Genomic DNA, 20,900 nt, shown 5'->3' with positions numbered 1-20,900 from the left:
TTTATATTAGAACTCTGTAATTCCGCCGGTCAACTTCAATTGGAGATAAAACGTTTGAGATAATAAATATCTCTTAAATATGAAATTAATTAATTATTAAATGACTGTTTATTTGCGCAGATAACGTTGTTTGTGGGAAATACTATATTTTTGATCGAGATAAATTTCATTTGTATATCAAGCGTTATATAATGTATGATTAATGATACATTCTGACGTAATGATTGATATTTGACGTTGTTACTTATCAAATGTTCAACAGTGTCGAACATATACCGAATACTTCTACTTATTCGCTCGAACTTATTGGACCAAAGACAACATACGTATAATGCGAAGAAACTGTAAAACGAATTGGGTTGTTAAGATTATTTCAAAATTATTATAATGCCATATTGTTACATCTTTATATAATCTACGTAATAATGGAGTTAAAATTGTGGTTTATAAAATACCTAACTGTAGCAAAAATATTCAATTTATTAGAAAGAGCATAGCCTTCGTAACTACACAAATTACGACAAACAATTTTCCAATATACCTTCCTTAACTATTAAATTCCAGCAAGCAATTTTCCGATACCTCGTTTTATTTAGGAAATATTGATTTTTATCTAGAAAATTTTGAATGTGTATTTTATAGCAAATATCAAGAAACAATTTTTCGGTTTCGGTTTTCGCGAACGTTTCGTAACACGATATGATTGAGAATATAGTGCAATTGAATTCTAAAATTAGCGATCTGCTCGTATGTATCGTATGCATCGTTAACAGAGTCTAATATCGTTATGATGTAATACAGTCAATTTTTAATTCGTCATCGTTGTGAATCAACGAACTATAAATACTAGGACATATTATAATCATTTCAGAATGGAGAATAATCATCTGAACGCTCTCTGGTATGTCAAATCGTGCTAAGCTTGCTTAAAATATAAATAAAATGTAGTGCTGCATTCTGGAAATGGATAAACCGTGTAACACGAATGAATAATACGAAGCATTTTCTCATACGATTGCATTCGCGGCAGAAGTAAATTCGAATGAACGGGTGATAGAATCGCCGTAGAATCGATATTTCCTGAAAAACGATAGCTTTATTTATATCAGAGGTTATCAAGGTATTGGGAATATCGACGTTAAAGAATTGCGCAAAGATGTTTGCACAATACGAACAACTATTTGCATAACTGGTTCGGACAGCACAGATTTAGAGGCACGCTTGTCCTTTTACATTCATCAAATAATTAACGAAAGATATATTTGCGGTATCTTCGAATATAAAGCGAGTAATAAATTTTCTCACCTTTCATCGCTTAACACATGTTTCTCGAAGCATGTCGTAAAAGTGTTACAGGTAAACATAATTAAAAAAACATCATCAGACTTTCGAACAATTCACGCAGTTCGGTTTCCTCTCGCATAAATAAGCTAAAAAATGCAAAACCAATATATTATAACGTTTAATGTCACGTGTAGCGTACAGATTTATTATTGAAATATTTTTCCACGTAAAAACATTTTTACATTCGTTTAGCAAGAGAAACAAGCAACGTAATTTTAACCATATCTTATTAGCTTCGAAGAACTGAGCTGCTATACGAATACGTGACATGTTGGTTTGATAAAATCCTTCGTAAGGTATTTTGCTCTAACATATTCTGCAATGGATATTGATATCACGATTATTGGCGCGCGTCGTATATTTTCCTCTCGATCTCCCTCGCGAATCTTCGCGTTCACGAATTCGGATCGACCTAGTCGCAAAACGAAGCGTCCCATTGCGAATAATCGCGTGGAGACGGTTAACCATCTGTTGCTCTAATTCCACCGTTCTTCCTCGATTCATCTCATTTGCGAAACCTTCGAAATTGTCGCGAAATCCAGCGATCTGCAACAGAAGTCAGGCTCGTTTCCTTCTTGAGCGGAGCGACGCACCCTTTTATCGCCAATCTTGCTCGGAGTTCCCCCGAGAATGTTCTCGGCCCACATTCGAGCACGAGCTCGCAGCTGCAACCACGCCATGCGGAAAACTATCTCGCGCCTTTGGCCCCGATAGCCCCGAGCGACACGAGCGAAAACTTTTCAATCGAGTTTCTTCGCGGCCCATCCCCAACGCCCAATGCTGGTCGCCATTCTTCTTTTTTTTTTTTTCTTATTTTTACGCCCGTCCAGCCGAAACGAACGCTCTGCGACACCGACTTCCAGCCGTGAAATTGCCGCGCGAGCGAGTTTTATCGAATTCGCGAATTAATTCGCTCCCCTGTGCGCGTTACGATTCATTTGTTCCGTAAGTTGGATCTGGCTGTAACGAAATTGGGGTGGAAAATGGCACGATAGGCCGAGGAAGATTCTTCCGAGTGTTGGAACTTAAGGCGAATGGTTGTGGGTGGCTAGGAATTGGAAATAGTTTCGAAGCAGAAGGAATTTAAGTTGCTTTGTACGGTGTGTAACTTCGTTTTGTAGCTTAATCTTGTGTTTTGGATTTATTGGAAATAGCTGCGCGTGCCGAGCGCTGCTCGAGTTTCTTTTCTCTCTTTTAATTAATATTTCAACAATAAATTTGAAAACCATCCAGGAAACGTTCACGTTGTTGCGAAAAGAAATTGATTCTTCGCGTGTTCCCCGTTAAAATTGTTAAAAATTATTGAACTACCAGGCAAAAAAATTCCTTAAGTTAAGAGGAGGTGGCAAGTGGATGATTGAGTTTATGGGTGTTTGAGAAGTGGGCAGCCTCACGTTATTTTCTCTAGGATGTTGAAGAATATGCAAAATTTGCTCCACGTACTATGAGACTTTCTTTTATACATATGTATATTTTTTTACATGTATGTATAGACAGTAATGGAAACCAGCCTTTTAAATAAATCCAGAACAAGCGTAGTTATGTAAAAATATCGATTGTTTCAATAAATTGTAGAAATTGAATCATTTGGAAACTACTTCAGTAGTTACTCTATTTATGGTTCAAGTCTTTTCTACAATTATTTATTTTTCCTTTAGTTTTGTACCGAATTTTGCAATGCTTGCATGATCGCTGCGAAACAATTATTATTACAGTCTCCTTATCTAATCTTTTAGAATTTATATCTCAACATAATTGATAAATTGTTCAGAATGCTTTTACGATTCTGAAGTATCAAATCTCAACATAGGCGATTGAGTTATTTAAAGAACGTGCACGTTAAAATAGATATATTTTAAAAGCTATCGTAATGGTAATAACAAATTTTCAATTTACACAGAGCAAGTTCCTATCTCACGATACGTTCAGACTGAAGCTAATATCAATAATTTTACAATACGAACGAAGAGAATATTAATGTAATATCGTGATATAATGTGTTTAAAAAGAGTGGACAATAGAGATGTTAATCAGACAGAAAAAGACGATTGTTGTTCAACCTGAACTATTCACGCCAAACGCACAGAAAACAGCGCAATCCACACTCTCTCGGCAACGCCACTCGCAACCTCTGCTTTTCGACTCGCACGCTGCTTTTCGACTCGCACGCTGCTTTTCGACTCACTCTCTGGTCGTTGCCGCATTCTGTTGTCTTTTTCCTAGGCCCAACGCACACGTGTTTTGCAGACGCTCGTGGCCAGGGTCACGTAGGTCTTTTCCACGAAACTATGCACTTGAAAAGACCGATGACACATTGATGGGCCCGACGGCGCCTCGGCTCTCGCGACATTGTTCATAGTTCGCCCGATATTTCTTAGGCCTTTCGTCCACGATACTACATTAATTTCTCAAAAATTTATCATTTAAGTACTGGCAGATAACATTCAACCCTCGAAAAGTCATTTTCAAATAAACACATCAAATAATAAAAAAAAGTATCAGAAGTGAAAACACAGTCGTACGTACCTATTTGTTAAAATAGCGCTACTTAGTGCCATAATTCGACAAGACTGAAATCGATTTTGCATATCGTCCTCGTTTGTCGACTGGTAGAACATTTTAAGCCACTTCACTCGATACTCGTTGTACTACTTTTTTCTACATACTTTTCGACATCATATAATGTTCATGCACGTAACCACTGTTAGAAATTCTTTCCTTTTCCTTTTGTACGTTTTATCGCATCGGATCCGGTAGACCGTAGTTAATCGCAGATGCATCGAAATCGAATTCGAGCTATTATCCTAGCGATGCGCGAATCAATCGGTCGTCAATCGATTGGATAATTCGACCTAGCTTGCCAACAGCCAGGACAGACATCAGGCCCCGATGTCTGGTGCACTTGAGTGGATTTAAAAGTCGATAAAATCGTTTCTTATCGATGCAACCCGTTTACGAGCAACGAAACGGCAAAAACTTTTACAGTCGATTTTAACTGTAATCTGTTCCCTGGAAAAGTTTTAAGGAACGAGTGAAATATTCGAGCTAATTCTCTGGATGCAACTCGTTTACATATAATGAACAAATTTATTCGCACATGCACATTACGTTTCATTGCATTATGCTTTAAATTCGCAAGGTTTAAAGGTTTCATATAATCCGAAAGAATTTTCATTCTGTTCGATGTAAAGTATAAAATTGACTACAATTGAGTGCGAAATAATATCGATATAGTTATGAAATATTACGTATATTTAATTATTTATTTGTAGTATATGATGCGATGTAACGATTAAGAAGACTTCTTTTTCTTTTTTTAAATGGGGGAAACCTTCATGGCTACCCGCGTCCTCTGGGGGGAGGACGCAGGGTGGCGCCGAATTTTTACCGGCTAAAATTCCCATGATGGCTGCTTGAACAATTAGGAAGACTGTAATTTAATTAACCCTCTATAATGCAAATTCTTCTTGTGAAAATTTACAACTATCAAAAATGTTATTATGCAGGAAACGGTTATTAACCTTGAAGCTACAGTGGAGTACAAATGCACCTAAAAACGAAATTAAATTGAGAGGATGTCGATATCGGTATGTCACTTCAAAATTACACGGCGTTATAGAAGGTTAAAATTAAGATTGAATTTTAACATTGATTTTAATGTCTGCCTGGTACAATATTAGCTGCCATAGGTCAACGACTCGTGTGACGAACCTTTCTTCCTGTTTCATTTGCGCTTCTCTTGCTCTCTCTCTCTTTTTTTTTTAAATATCTCTCTTACATATGCCAGACAGTTAATTTTTTATTAAGTCTGCCATTTTTCTCAAAGTTAAGATCTCGTTTAATAAAACCAACGGTGTGTCCGAATAGAAAGAAACTAAAAAAAAAAAAAAAAGAAAAAAAGATATCTTCTGTACAATTATCAATCTCGTTTTAATCCGTCGGTTATCTCATTTTACAATCATTTTCTTCTTTCAGACCAAATAAGCGACGTGTGCAAGAAGAATTATATGCGAGATCTCTACAGGAAAATAGACGGGGCTGTCCTGATGTCACAGCTCGAGAAGGATCTGGACTGTACCATCACCTTCCAAACGCATAGTATCCTTCAGCGGTTCATGCTACGCTTCGACCAACTGCAATTGGACTGCAACGATCACCTCTACATCTACGATGGTGCACATGCGGTCAGCAGTTACAAGGTAAGTCCCAGCGTTCCATTTCAAAGCGGTATTCTATGAGCTACTGGTTACTCGGACTTCATAGTCGATCCGTCGTGGCGAAACGTAATTCCGATCTGCATCCAAATTGGTATGCCAAAGCTGGATGTATGTAATATCGGCGCTTAGTTGTGAATTTGCATCCGCAGGAAACAGTTTTCGGACGTACAGCCGAATAGTTATTGTTTGTTGTTCGTTTCCTGTGAAATGTCTATGCTTTCCGGGGGAATGGATAATTATTTGAGGACGAGTTTAGGAAATACTCGTCCACAAGTACGAATTCGTTTCATAAATAATTGTAGTAAACTATTTTAGCAGCAGTTTGTTTCGAAAGAATTAGATTCAGGTTGATGAACGACCACGATCATCGAATTTATTGCCATCCTTGTACGTATGAGAAAAGATGGAAGAAGCGAAGGTTACGAAGAAAAAGATTGATGCTACCGTTTTCTAAAATTTGACACGCAATTCGGATTGATAAAAGAAGAAAATCTAGCAACCGAATTATTTTGCTAATTCTACCCGACTTAATTATTATCTCTAAATTAATAAAATAGTATGCTCAATTGGGAAATATTATTCAGAATGTTAATGAATTCCAAACGAAGAAAACAAAAGGAGACGTTCACGCGCGTCTCTCTACCAATTACTTTCGACTTGGTAAACAACGATGAAAAGGTTCATTCACGTAAATAGCACTTCCTCTAATCAGTGTACGATGGTCGCCGCTAATAATGACTAATGCGAAGTCAGAGGATGAAACGTGACTTTTTGTCCCCGATTAACGTTTCCAAGCATAATTGCCTTCATCGATCAAAAGATAAAGCGGTAATTGCAGTAAGGAACGACGTTATTTTTCCATGATTGCCGTCAGGGATAATGGCATCCTACCGGTAGGGACCAAGTTTCAGATGTGAGGGCTATTTTAATATACTCCCATTCCATTATAAATTCCGAGCATGGCCTAAGCCGTAGAGACGCTGGAAACTTACACCATTAATCAAGATTCGTCCCTTGATGGAAGGAAAGTATGCTTCGTTTGCTTGTTCCTTTGTTCGGCATTTTCCTTTCTTGATCGACATTTTCGTTTCATGATCGACAGGCAATTTGATTTGATATTATTCATGGATAACGCCGAGGTTCGTGATTCGACGAACAATCGTACAACGCTTTTTACAGATTTGTCGGTGATGTTCTTCGAATCGATTTTGGGAATTGATGTAAATCAAGCGCCCTAGATATTTTAACCACCGCTAATGTCTTAAATGTGACACGCGTTCTAAATATTTTAGGAATCTCAGGTAACCTAAATGTCAAGTGATATAGCTATGTATCTGAGCTACCTCGGTTATCCTCGATATTTCAGAAATACTAGATATCCTTGTTATTTTAGAAAGCAATATAGGTCTCTTAGCTATCTGTATGGTCATATTTGCAAAAGCTTTCCGAACTAATGGGAGCTGAGAAGAGATGGAGCGGCGAGAACACGATGAGATATTTAACCTAACCGAAGGTGTAGATTCCTTTCAGGTTAAAAATCACTTTCCAGGGAAGTTTGTTTCACGGTTCTTAGCGCAATCAGTTCTCGATGAATCGTCCCGGAATCGTGTTCAGTTTCCCAAGAAATGCATTATTGTTTCAATCTGATGGTTTTATCAAACGTGGCGTGAAATACAAGCGGAGAAAGGCGATAATGAGTTTCGGCTTGAAAAATAGAAGCTCCGTCGGGTAAATGAGAAATGAGCGCAACAACCGTGAGCATTGTTTTCTTTTTCTTTCTTTTCTTTTTTCTTTTCTCTATCGTGGGTTTGAACTCTCACAAAGGAGGACATTTTGTGAGTTGGTCACGCGATATCGCAATTTCCTGTGGATTAAAAACTGTAATGTTGAGAATTGTTTTAGTTGTACCTTTGGATCGACCCAAATATTTAATAGTAGGTTTTGTGTCCTACGTTTATTTGTTTCTCGTGCATATTTTCCTATTTAACATGAAATTACGATTAACGATGCGATGTAATCAGTAATAATAATCATGCTATTTTTATACCTAAATTCTAACAATAATTCCTTTCAATACCAACTAATAGTACATAGAAAAAAAGAAAATTGGTTTTAATTAACAGCTGATAAGGAAGCTCTCGACGATCATAAGATGGTAACTCCAAACATTTGAACGGTATAGTGCATGTACCTGCGTACGTACATGAAAAGTATGCATAGAAACGCGTATAATAACGAAACGGGAGAGAAGCGAGAGAGCAACACAATTTTGCATAATGGCAGATTAACTTTAATCTTTTTTATGATCTACTCAGTATCCTGTTAGGCGTACTATTTATTACTATCTCTGGCTTTTTCTCTCATTTTCTTCTTCTATTTTCTTAAGCGCGTCGGTCTTTGTCCACCGTAAACTTTCCGCGTTTTTCGCCTTAATTTCTCGTACAACACTCGTCTCTCTCGGCGATTGAATCGAGACCGCGACTCGCGAGAGGATTTCGCTGGAAAACTCCCGAAATGTGGCGCGTAAATGAGAACGAGTTACCGAGGTAATGTGGCCAATTGGATCTTCGTGGCGCGCTTTTATTTCGAAAGGAGGCCAACAACCTCCGGTGATTTGCAGTATGCGATGGAATTTGGATCGGTGCTCGTTTATACCCAATGTGCAGTATCACCGAAGAACATTCGAACGTTTGCTCATGTTTAGCACGACATAGGCTAATTCCGAAAAAGACGAACCTCGTTTTCGTAAACGTTTGGAACTTAGACTTAGAAACTTGGTCCTTAGACTTTAGATTCGTGAAACTGGAATCCCCGAAACTTCGTGAAATCTTGAAAATTTGCAAACTTGAAATGATTAATTGTCTTAATCTTTTTCTCTGCTTATTTTCTCAGAAACTGGGATCTAAACAAATTCTTTTCAGAACATCGGATTATTTTTTCTCATTGTAAACGATCGTAATGGACCGATGATACCGTTTGAAATAGATAAATTGACTCGATAAGTCTTCGGTTAATTAAAGTATGAAATACACGAAATCTCTTACCAACATTTGTTTATGATACTCATTATTTAAATCTTCACTTATCCCCTCAATATTTCCCAGCCCTACGGTGAACTACCCCAAATTGTCCTGAAATTTCCCCTGTGGCTGACAGTGGGTTTAATACATGGGGGAATTATTCTTTCATGAGGCGATCGATTGTCGGAGAGTTTTCCGTTTGAATCAAATATTCCGAACTGTGCACGAATCTTCGAATTCTTTCACAGTTCATCTGTAATTTCATATTATTTACTTCTTTAGTTTCATTGTATCGTACCATTTTATAATGCGTTTCTTTGTATTCGAATCAAGATATTAAATCTGATAAAATATTCAGTTAGTTGTAAACTTCCTAATATCGTAAGTAATTGTATTTAAAAATCCCGTATACCCTCGTATTGTTTTATTTCCCTTCCTATCTTCTCGTTTTTTTTTTAAATATAATGGAATTCCTAAATTCGATACAATCAAAATATACCTTGAATATATACACTGATAATAATAAGAATGTCCCCAGGGTTTCACAAACTTTGTCATTCTATTCTATAGATATAATCAAGCGAAAACATTATTCCATATACATAAATATTCCGAAAGCATATATATTATATTAGCATTACTTTTACCACAATTCGTAATATCTTTTTACTTCATTTTTTAATTAAACGACAACTATGCAACTTATTATTCCTAAAGTAGTACTGTAATTATCTTATTGTTTGACCATTCCACTTGTACTATAATTAATTACGAAAATCTAACAATCGCGATATGAAGATAATTTTCAAAAATTATTCTCGAATTATTCATTAATCATTAAATAAAAAAAGTCTTAAAATCATCCACGAAACATATGTTATTTGTCCCATTCATCTTACACGCGAGAATAAACAACATCGATGTGTTCAATTAAATAAAAGAATCGCTTTACTGTTCGTCATACAGATCGATCGCAAGCATCCGGACAAATCCTTTTCCGACACGGGACACTTGCGACAGAATTCCACGATGAATTATCGACCAAAATCGGGACAAAAATACGAAGGGATGTTTCTCTTAAGAACGCCTGCGCGATGTTCAAGCCACGACATATCGACTTTTCGTGTGTTCCATCTTTCATAGATAGCAGGGACACGATAAACGTCGAAAACTGGACCGTATGATTATTTCTATTCTATTGAAATGTCTCTTTATTTGTAAATAGAACGAAAATCCTATTACAATCGATGGAATCACGAAAACGATAATCGTTTCAAAAAATGAGATAAGTATAGGCTGCAAGTAAATATACAAACAGCATGCAACCTATATATAACATATTCAACTACACCATAACATGTACAAGCGATTATGGTTCCTTATGAAAATGTAAGAAGAAAATATAAAGTGAAAGTTTATTACGTGATGCTTCGCTTTCGAGACAATTGCATTTGAAAATTTCTCAAGCATATTTGATCGTGGCTAATTATCACTTGGATGCGAGCAAACAATCAACAGGAAGCAAGCAGCAGGGAAAATGTCGAGTATGATCTCCATTTTCATGAAAATAGAACTTGAACGTGTTTAGTTAAGAATTGGCCTATACACACGCGTCATAGATTTACAAATTTATTTTTCTCAAAAGCAGATTGTCTTCCGATAAAATTTTATTCTACACTTTCGATTTATTTTCACACGTAGAACAACGTTCTGTCGGTTATTTATCCTTGCCCAGTCCGGGATTAACCAGGTTCAAGTATACTTGATAAATTGTCAAACTCGATTTTCTCGAAATAGAAGCGTCGTATGAAAAAATGTTACTCTATAATTTCGCCTTATTTTTTCGTAAGGAATCACTTCATGTCTACTTGTACATTGTATTCGATCGTATCTTGTATGGCATTTGTATTTACCCAGAAAAATTTTGTTTTTAAGGTTTCACCAGTACGTTTATCGACGCGTTTTAATGTCTGGATACAAATTCTTTTGTTGAACTCTACCTTTACTCATAGTTTTTTAAAAGTGTACGTGTTAATGGAGAATTTTATTACACTTCGGTTAACATTTCAAACAAGTTGTCGGTGAAAAGCGACTGTTTACGATATCGTTTCAACTCTTAGGTTTTGATAAATAACAATGGTACGATGTCGTTCGAAAAAGTAACGGTAACCATGATTTCTTATCGAATAGAATATCGTTTATAGCTATTTTCGTTCTTACAATTTATTACCAAACCAGGATAAGTATCGACTGATTTTTGTCCAAATATTTTTTGCCTGGAAAAGTCGTAGCGACTGTTACGTTGAGAAGACCGCTCAAGACTATGAAGGAAAAAAGAGGAACACGATTAGACAGAAGGCACAAAGCACGTTGCGAGACAAAATATTCTCGCGTTGCACGTGTCTTTTGCGTTGTAACGCTGAGCGCGAACGAAATCCGCTTGCGAAAAGAGACGCGAGCTGTCGCCGCGGAGACGGCCGGATTTAGCAGCTATTTGGACAGCACAATGGGACATCATAGAGACGTTTTACGCGCGGTAATATCCTGGCTGTCACCATGACGACAGAGCTTGCGTAATGGCTGTATTCTTGTTACCTACGGGGTTCCTGATGGAAAAATATGCGTGCGACCGTCGATTTGGTTCGCAGGGTTTCGCGACATCCATTGCCTTTCGATTGCTGTTGTTTAAGGAAAATTACCTCAAGGCCTTTCAAGTTTCATAAATAGATGTTCCTGTAAATATCAAGTAGGATATCTAGAATATACAGGATGACTCAGTGAAAATTATCACTTGATATAATTCGTTATCTGTGACATTTGTCAAAAAATATTTGGCCTGAAATTTATTGGATTTGTGGAATCTGGACAGAGGAGTACATTTTGACTTTTTAATACTTCATTAGTTTGGCGGATATCGTAACTTTAATTTGTCAAATTTAACGTTTAAAAGAGGAGCCAACGCGCGAGGTGGTATTTTTATGTTCACGTTGTCTTTGTTTTTCGTACGTTAAATTTGGCAAATTAAAGTTAAAGTATCTGCTAAACTACTGACTTTCCAGCGTAAGCAGGTTAATACTTTTTTGTAGAGAATATTCAGTTGGATAGACTAATGTTATACAAAATATACGGTGCCATTTAAAAAACTCAGTTACTTGAATGAATAATAAAAAGTACATATAAAGTATTGAAAAATCAAAGTATACTCATCTAACCAGGTTTCTTAAATGCAATAAATTTCACTTCAAAAGCCTTAAAAATTTAAACTAAGTATTCCTCGACTCAAATGTCTAAATACTTTTTTTTTATAGAGAGTGAGAAAGTACACCGAGAGTGATTTATGAAAAATTATAAAGTTCAATTTAAAAAAGGAGTACAATTGCACTTTGCAAATAGACTGTTGCATCTCAAAAAAAGCTAATACGGTAATATGATAGAGCCTGTTAAATAATGCAAATCTCCTCTTCTATGATTTTTCTCTAACTTGGAATAGAGTTGTAGCCTGTCCCAATTACTAGAAACATCCTGTATACGTATAACGTGACTCATTTAATATTAGAGCCGAAAGTTACGCTATTGATGTTAGAGATACGAAGAAACGTCAAGCTAAATGACGCATTTGTTGAAACGAAACAAATGTTATGACTAAAAAAAGAAAATCTTTTTTTCGCCCCTCATTTTAAATCATCGTCTCTTCTTTCTAAACGAGATACATTTTTATTACTATAATTTACATATTTCAAATTACCATACGAAAGATGTTTATATCTATATATAGTTTATCACTGTAAGATTGCAGCCGTTAAATTTCATTTGCGTGTAATCTTGCCTGAATAATTTTGTATCGTATTTATATACCGCGAGGATTATCAAAAATGTATTTCTTCCTATCTAGAAATGGGAAGAAGATAGTTCCACAAGCACAAAACTTTCTCTAAGGCCGTTGATAATATAAATCATGAACTGCTAAATCCGTACAAGTCAATACAAGTACTTGACCATTATTACTCTCAAAGAAGAATCAACAAGTTTCCTTCAAATTATAGTGGACACGCCTATTCGGCGTGCTTTTAGAGTTCATCTTCTTGCAATTAACTATATATACGCGTGTCCAGCACACGTGTACATACTCTCGAAATAATGATCCGTGGGCCATTATTGCGCCACATATGACCTCTGCTTAAATCTCCGTGCATTTTAATGAAGCATAAGCGATCTCGTTTCTTGCCGAGATATACTACGATGCTACGACGAATATTCAGTTGCATTCGCTAGGTGATCTTATCAACACGAACGACGCGAGTCTGCTACATTTCTGCTAGTTATATTTTCGAATTTATCGTGATATCCGATTTACATATCGTTATCACGAATTCCTATATCACGAAGGAATCTGGTCGTTGAATTCTTGCCCCCTTCGCGACAAACGTAAAGCCTTCAGTATTACAGACGTCGGAATCTTGTTGGAAGTTCTATACGAGTACATTTGTGGCAAGATTCTATTTACATAGATTTAAAATTCTCTATATACTGTATATATATGTATATAGATTAATTAATTTATTTTCAAGTTTACCAAAGAATTATTTTAAATCACGATAAATATAATTATGGTGAAAATATTATTTTTCTCATTTCTTAGCTTCATCCCTTGAAATTCTTCTCTCGATGTTCTTTCAACATACGAATAAACTATTTTGCGTTCTGACATTTTTGCAGTGAGCATATATATGTACATATAATTAATTATAGAGATATTCGTGTATGCAAATAATGAAATTCGAAATTGTAGGCTGTCGTGCTGGTAGAAAAACTTCACCGATAAGCATCGTTAGTATCGATTATGTTTCTGAATTATCATCGTCATTATCTTGAAAGCTAGTCGAAAAATACGTACATAAATCGAACGAAGATTAACGTTTCGATCGAAACATTAATTTTCTTCCACCGCACAAAGCGATGGGAGTTTCAAGAAGAAAGTAAATGAAGTTAGCTTTTCATCTCTATTTCTGTCTCATATTCTACGTTACGAGTTACGTCGGAATTATGTTGAAAGAAACTTTACGTTATCGGTTTCGTTTCTCATTCGGTCGGACAAAAGGAGTCTTTGAGGGTTTCTTTTTCATTCCGCTTCTATTCATATATGACAAGACTTCGTCGGTGGCCGGCTTTGCGACTTTTCACGAGGTTACATATTGCATTTGCCGAGAGTATCCGTCAATCTTGTCGTTTTAACGATCCGGACGCTGTCAATAAATCAAGCATCGTGTAAGTACGAGATTGAACCATTAGTTAGAATTATGAAATTAATTGATCGAATCCTTCGTAAGCCATTTGTACTTAGAGTTCAGAAGGATATTTGTTTTTGTCACGAACTTTATAATTTAGCGTGGCAAGACGATGAAATTTATTACGAATTCTCTTCTGATAGAAAATTTTCTATTAGAAGAGAAGACCATGATAGTACGAATAATTCAAATTCGATGGATTTCCTTGTTTTATTCGCAGCATCTATTTTTAATTATTCACTGAACCCTATAGTATCTTAATACGAAGTTATGGTTCTTGCGATTGCTATGAATTTCAGGTTATTCCTTTCAAGAGCTATTTATACGCTCGATAATTTGATTCGCAAGAAGAATAAATTTAAAATTATTTTTAAAATAGTATTTAAAAACAGGTAAAAGTATGTAAAAATCGTATTTACGAAACATATTGCTTACTTTGCAAGCAACTTATTGAATCTTCTTCATTATTTTTCGAATCTTTAACGCTTGGATCAGTCGTTTAATCGCTTGCTTTTTACGTTGAAGATCAATTATCCATTCTAGGAAATTACAAGCGCGACTGGGAATTTCCAATTCCAACAGTTACTTCCTGCAGGACACTAAGCTACATAAAAAATAAAATTCTGTTCGTATCAAACGTTTGAATTTATAAAGAGGAAAACACATGAAAATTGCGCAACGTATTATTCGTTGAATGTTAAGTGAACCTGTACTATCCCACTTGTGTACAGTTTACACTATATACATCGACTATTAATGACCACTGAGGCATAGCATATTATTTGCTTGGAATTGAATTACGTGCGCTTTATGAAATACCGTCTTCGTCGAGTAAATAAAACATTAAATACAGTGACATTAACTGTCGGTACAGCAACTAGATATTTTAATGTTATCGATATACATATTATTGATCGAGCTTATATCGAGCTATTTTATCGACTAATCGTATAAATTAGGTTATCATTAAATGATGATTAAATTTCGATGTGTATACTTCTATATATATATATAAGTTACACAGATCGTAGAAATGTATCGAAGAAGAAACTCGTAACTTATTCTAATAAGATTCGTACGGTAGCACTGCATGAAGCAAATATGAAAATGTTTTATTTAAGCATTAGTGAACTGTGTTACGAATAAAAAGGCGTCCGATTGAATACATCAGAGGGAAAACTTGATACTTTATTCACGGAGATAGGATCAAACAAGTGGTTTTCCTTGAATAAACAGCTATTCCTTAAGGAATACGCAGTTTTTTCAACTAACATATCTATCACGAGCAATACAAAATATACATTGTATTGTATTCAAGAGCTTAATATTTTATTCAAAGCTTAATAATAATTACAATAATTGCGATAGTAAGGCGGATTCTAACTGTATGCCAGTAGTTAGCGTATTACATGCATTTTGAAACTATATCAGCAGCTAATTTCACTTCTATTTCTGCTGTTGTTGTTTTATTATTTAAAGTCGTAACAACTGCCTTGTTACAGACTATTATCTGCGTTAAAACAACGCACCTGTACGTTCTCGTTTTTGCTGCAGGTCCTGCTATACCCTAAGGCTGCTGGCGATGTGTTGTTCTTAAGGCAAACATGGCATTACATACTCGTATTAATAGCGAAATAATTAATGGATATTAAAGGAAACGCGGAACTATAACTACCGCTTTTATTCATTTTCATAAAGAAAGATTAAAATTGAAATGTTATTAAACCGTAAAGGTATACGCATAGATTATTAAAGGATAGCAAATTAATAGCCACATAAAGCCGAGCTGCATCATTTTCTCATTTTCGTCTAAAGTTAATCACGTCGTATTAAATATGCGATAATCGCATCAAATTTGGATGGTAAAAGGGGGAGAATAATTAAAGTTGATTTTTACTTTCTCGCCGGCAGGCTGAGTCGCAAAGTTCCACAGGGGTGTTGGGAAGGGGGCAGGGAGCATTATCGGAAATTGCTTAAGAAACTTCTTAATAACAACTTTCTCAGGTATTAACACAAATTATTTTCAACTTTTTAGTATTAGGTTACTTAGCACGAAATCTTTTTAAAGCCTCTATACGATGTAACGCTTATATCAAGTTCGTCTTAACGTCTGCCAGTAAACAAAGTGGAAACAATAGAAAAAGCAGATTGACGAGATCGAAGATCATGTCGTGACGTTATTCGAAGCAAAACAGATATTTCAAATAAGCGATAGGCCGATTCGATGATCGTGGAATATCGACAAAAACCCGATTAATGGAACGTTCCAAAAAATTTGCAAAAAAATGTCAACAATAAGTTTGAAGTATAAAGAGAAGTATCAATGAAGAGATATTAATAATTTCTAACACTAAATCTAACACTGATGATTTCACAATATAATTGAAATCATCGCGGAATCTAAAAGAGATATTAAAATATTGTGTAACCAGGAAAACAACTATAACGATTCAAACATCGTCTTTTTCTCCGTCATACTTCTGTCCTATTCTATAGCGATATACGTTCGATGCTTACTGACTTTATTATTCTGCGCATCACGTTTCTCATTCTCTTCCCGTGTTGGTATTTATACGTCCATCGAGAGGAACACTGACCTACGTAATCCCCACTGCCTTCCACGTTCCGACCTATTCTCGGTATTCGTTCACGGTCAAAAGTATAAAAGATGAGAGGCGATAGCGACACGAGAATACACTTGAACAGTTTACGATTTGACGATGGCTGGACGCGGTAATTCTCGTTCGGCTGCTCAGAAATGTGCTCTTCTGATGTTCCTTGTCGTCAGTCAGGTAACAGGAAGAGGTAAGAGATTTGGTTTACGCGAAATTGTTTGGTGATGTGTTTGGTATCAATAGTTATCGTTGTGACTTAAGTATGTATAAGTGGTAAAATGTATAAGTGGAGACATTTTTGGGACCTACGTCGCGCTACTGTGAAATCGTTTATGCGAAACGATCGAGGATTGTTACGGGACGATTATTGCAAACACGGCGACCACGGCGATTATTCATACCGCAATTTTTTAACTTCAGCTTCGCTCTGACTTTTAATCTTCTATTAAGTTCAAGTTAAAGTGAAGCTGAAGTTAAAAAATTGCGGTGTGAATAATCACCGTGATCATACGATCAGTGCTATAGGAGTGGTCTCACTAAATACATGTACATACATATAGGCTTACTAATGTAATGGATAATTGGTTATGTAAACAATACTTAGGAAAATGTACGTTTGCAATAAATGTCGTGTAACTTCCATATACATTTTCACATTTGTCTGAAACTCTGTAACAATGTAATGACGATAGACTTACCATGTCGAGGTTAAACAAAATCATTTACACAACGCACATAATATACTCAGAAGTTGTCAAATATTGTCGAACATTATCAAACAAAGTTTTTAGATATTCTCGTGAGTCACTGTACGTTCAACGTTAAAGAATTTGAAACGTGAATCGTACTTGAAGCTCGAAGGTCACGTTCTGCTTGTCTCACTGCTCTCCGCCTCCGCAAATCAACGAGTTTCACGCAATCATTTCACTCACTTTGACCACCTTTCGTTCCCAAAGAGGTTTGCGATAAAACCAAGTGTCCTGGTCCACTGAGATACTATGAGGCAATCGGCTGTACTCCCGTCTACGCGAATTCTGGCGATTGTTGTGCGGAATCGTACAACTGCAGTCATCTGGATAATTTGTCACGCGATAAATGTTACGCGAATGGAAACGAATACAGCCTTGGGGAGAAGCTGAAGCCCGAGGACGCTAATCCTTGCGACATTGGTTGTACATGTAGATCTTACCGTGATGTGTAAGTATATTTACGTTGGCCGCCATAATTGCGAATGTAGTTAACTTCTGTAACGTTTTGACGAGGTGAAATATGACAGATTCTGTTGAAACATTTCGAGTTATCGGTATATTTTACGACTTGTGAATCTAAACGTTTAATAATAAGATTCACGACAGAAAAAACCCAAAGCCAGTGAAAATGACAGAGTTTAGATATTGTGTAATGACAAGGTTCTTGCGGATGCCGATTTAATACGAAGAAATAAGAAGAAAATAAAAAGAAGATTTTTTTCATATGATTCTTTTATTAAATTTATATCAAAATTAAAATTACATCAAATTTATTAAGCATGCTTGAACATGGCTAATTCCAGACTGGACAAGGATAAATAACCGACAGGACGTTGATCTACATGTGAAGATAAATCGAAAGAGTGGAATAAAGTTTTATCGGAAGACAGGGTGTCTTTTGAGAAAAATAAATTTTTAAATTTATCATACGCGTATAATTTACATCTAACCATATTCAGGATCCATTTTCTTGAAAATCTGCCCTTAAACAGAAATATTATTTGACATTTCTTACTTATTTTCGCATGTACAATAATTTCCTGTCGATTGTTTACTCATAACCAGCTGATAATCAACCAAATTCAAGTATAATTTACAAAATTTCAAACTCGATTTTCTCGAGAACGAAGAATCACATGCAGAAGCTTTATTCTGACATTTTTCTTTCTATTTTCTACACGTTATTCGGCAACACCTTGTACAATCTGATATAGTTCAGTTTTGCAACCAAAGTGTTTCGTTCCTTCGACGCTAATAAGGGGAAATAGTTTCGGCAAATCTGTCATGTACACTACCACTGTTAAGCTTTTAAGGAGCATTAAAGCAATTTTATTTCATTTTATTTCATAAACAGTGCGGACTTCATATGCGCGGCCGTAGATTGTGCATTTATTACGCCGAAAGAAAACTGTTTCTTTAGACACGATCGCGATAAATGTTGTCCAGATACGACGCCGACGTGTTGTGAGTAAACAAAGTAAATTAAGATTAAATTTAGATAATCATATTCTTTAATCAAAATTTGACTATTTAGACTCGAAAGAAGACGAAATAGCGACTTGTGTGGTTGATGGTGTAACTTACCGCGAGGGACAACATTTTAGTTCAATATCTAATCCGGACCTGAGTTGCATCTGCATGCCGGGATATACAGGTACAAAACAATAATTGACACCCAGATTTAATTCTTACCATGTAAATTTGATATTTCTTTAATTCTACCTTCTAAACTAGCCTTACAATCTGTGACAGAGAGAGAGAGAGAGAGAGAGAGAGAGAGATTGGAGTGTTGTTACATCGTTTTAATATTAGAATCTCTGCAATTTCGATGAGTAGATTAAAACTTCCAACAAAAAAGCTGGTTAGAAAATTACGCCTCGAATTTATAACATAAATTCAACGTTTAGGTGAAGACGTCGAGCCCTTCTGTAAGAAACCGAATCGTGACTATTGCTCCCCTCTGTTCCGAAACGCCGAAAGTATTCATGAGAAATGTGCACCAATGTTTTACGCAGATCAAAATCCACAAAAGGATTGCAGCTATGCTTTTAGATGTCGTAAGTTTAAAAAAGAAATATTATGTAGAAATTATTTTTTTCAACTGATTAATGTGTACATACACATACAAGAAAAGGCTATACTTTATAAAATTACTTCGTTTTCGCAGAAGATACAGGCGACACTGTTATTCATAATCATGCTAAGTCGGCGGATGTTTCTGACGAAGGTACGTGTATTCGTTAAAATTACAGTCTTATTCGCAACATAGTCTTTTGGATGAAATCCTTGAAAACTCTAATACACTAACGTGTAACTTTATTCGCAATTGCATCAATTAACGTACTAACAATTGCGTAAGCATGTCTAATATCTTCGAATTATAAGGACAATATTTTTATGCTATGAACCTGAAAAAGTTTTAAACAACAACATATCTGCAGTTCGGACACCACATAAAATTTAGGCGACGTTCTTTCAGATCTACTAATATCAAACTCTTTAGATCGAGATTTAACAGATTTAGGGGGACCATAGATATTAACTGCGGTATTCGAAAATTAAAATTTAATTGCTACATTTTTACGTTTTACTTTCACTTAATTACTTCTCAACATGGGATATTATACATTAATAGAGGGTTTTTCTTAAATCACGTAATGAAAATTTTATAAACAAGGAAGTGAAAGTTGTTTTAACGTCATTCTCCAGTGTTACACCGTCAGTATCTTTCTCTATGCCGATGATTAAGTTGAGATTAATTTTTAGAAAGACGTCGCTTAACTTAACCAGTTGAGACAAAAATGTATGAATAATTAAAACAATTTCATCGACTAACCTAATATTAATAATTGGGCGATTGATCGGTCAAGTATGGTGCATGCGTGTAACAACAAGATAGTTACCAGTGATAATTTGATATTACAGAGCACAAGATTTGTCGATTTGGTAATATGACGATGCACTTAGGCGACGAGTTGAGTCAAGGAACCAGCTATAGTTCCAATTGCGTAAAATGCGTGTGCGAGGTGCCTCCGTTCCCGACGTGCCGAAGACTTGCGGACAATGATTGTCCGTCGCAATTTGGAGGTATATTGATTTCGGCACCAAACGTGTAACGTCTCATATTCAGGGATGTGAACGGTTACCACCAGTTATAATAATAGTACAAATAAAGCTATAATCATCCAGACATTGTAATCGAAATGCAATTAATAATTCCAAGTTGGAAAAAATGAAAAAATATATAAAATAAATAATTTTGAAATTGAAGAGTAATTCATTAGTCGACGTAAGATTGCCAGACATCTTCAGAAACCCGATTAATACCAGAACCGTATGTAAATCTTACAAAGAAATGTCAATAATATGAAATTCATATTTTAACGAAACTCGTCAGTGAGACGCTCTTGATTATTTTCAAAGCAAAGCGTTAGCGAGGTCATCGTAGAATCTAATGAAAGTGTTTACGAAACAAGCCGAAAGTATGTGACACCGAGGAAGAAGATACTACAATTCACACATCGTGCTTTTCCTCTGTCATAGTCTATGACGACACTTGCAGACTTTACTATTCTACGTATCACGTTTCTCATTCCCCTCTCGTGTCCCTGTTTTCATGTCCATCGTGAAGAACACTAATCAACGGAACCCCTACCTTACTCCGCAGACC

General features: G+C 35.8%; 2 protein-coding genes across 5 annotated transcripts in view; both read left to right on the top strand.

Moving 5' to 3' along the window:
* The window catches only part of LOC126869876 (uncharacterized), a 288,377-nt gene that overhangs the window by 132,905 nt on the left and 134,572 nt on the right, over positions 1-20,900 (top strand). For all 4 annotated transcript variants that reach the window (XR_007691041.1, XM_050627012.1, XM_050627013.1 and 1 more), the window contains exon 2: positions 5,320-5,543. Coding sequence is in view for 3 of the 4 variants with exons in the window: in XM_050627012.1 (XP_050482969.1) it covers positions 5,320-5,543 (224 nt within the window). In the remaining variant the exon portion in view is untranslated. The remainder of the gene's footprint in view (positions 1-5,319; positions 5,544-20,900) is intronic.
* LOC126869883 (BMP-binding endothelial regulator protein-like) lies at positions 16,505-20,500 on the top strand. The gene is made up of 7 exons (XM_050627029.1): positions 16,505-16,671; positions 17,438-17,678; positions 18,585-18,694; positions 18,765-18,884; positions 19,138-19,287; positions 19,398-19,457; positions 20,156-20,500. The coding sequence occupies exons 1-7, from the start codon at positions 16,587-16,589 to the stop codon at positions 20,344-20,346; spliced, it is 957 nt and encodes a 318-aa protein (XP_050482986.1). The 5' UTR covers positions 16,505-16,586; the 3' UTR covers positions 20,347-20,500.

The sequence above is a fragment of the Bombus huntii genome, chromosome 9 (assembly GCF_024542735.1).
Source record: "Bombus huntii isolate Logan2020A chromosome 9, iyBomHunt1.1, whole genome shotgun sequence".
Lineage (NCBI taxonomy): Eukaryota > Metazoa > Arthropoda > Insecta > Hymenoptera > Apidae > Bombus > Bombus huntii.
Note: the sequence above shows the minus strand (reverse complement) of the source record. Positions and strands in the feature narration are given on the sequence as shown.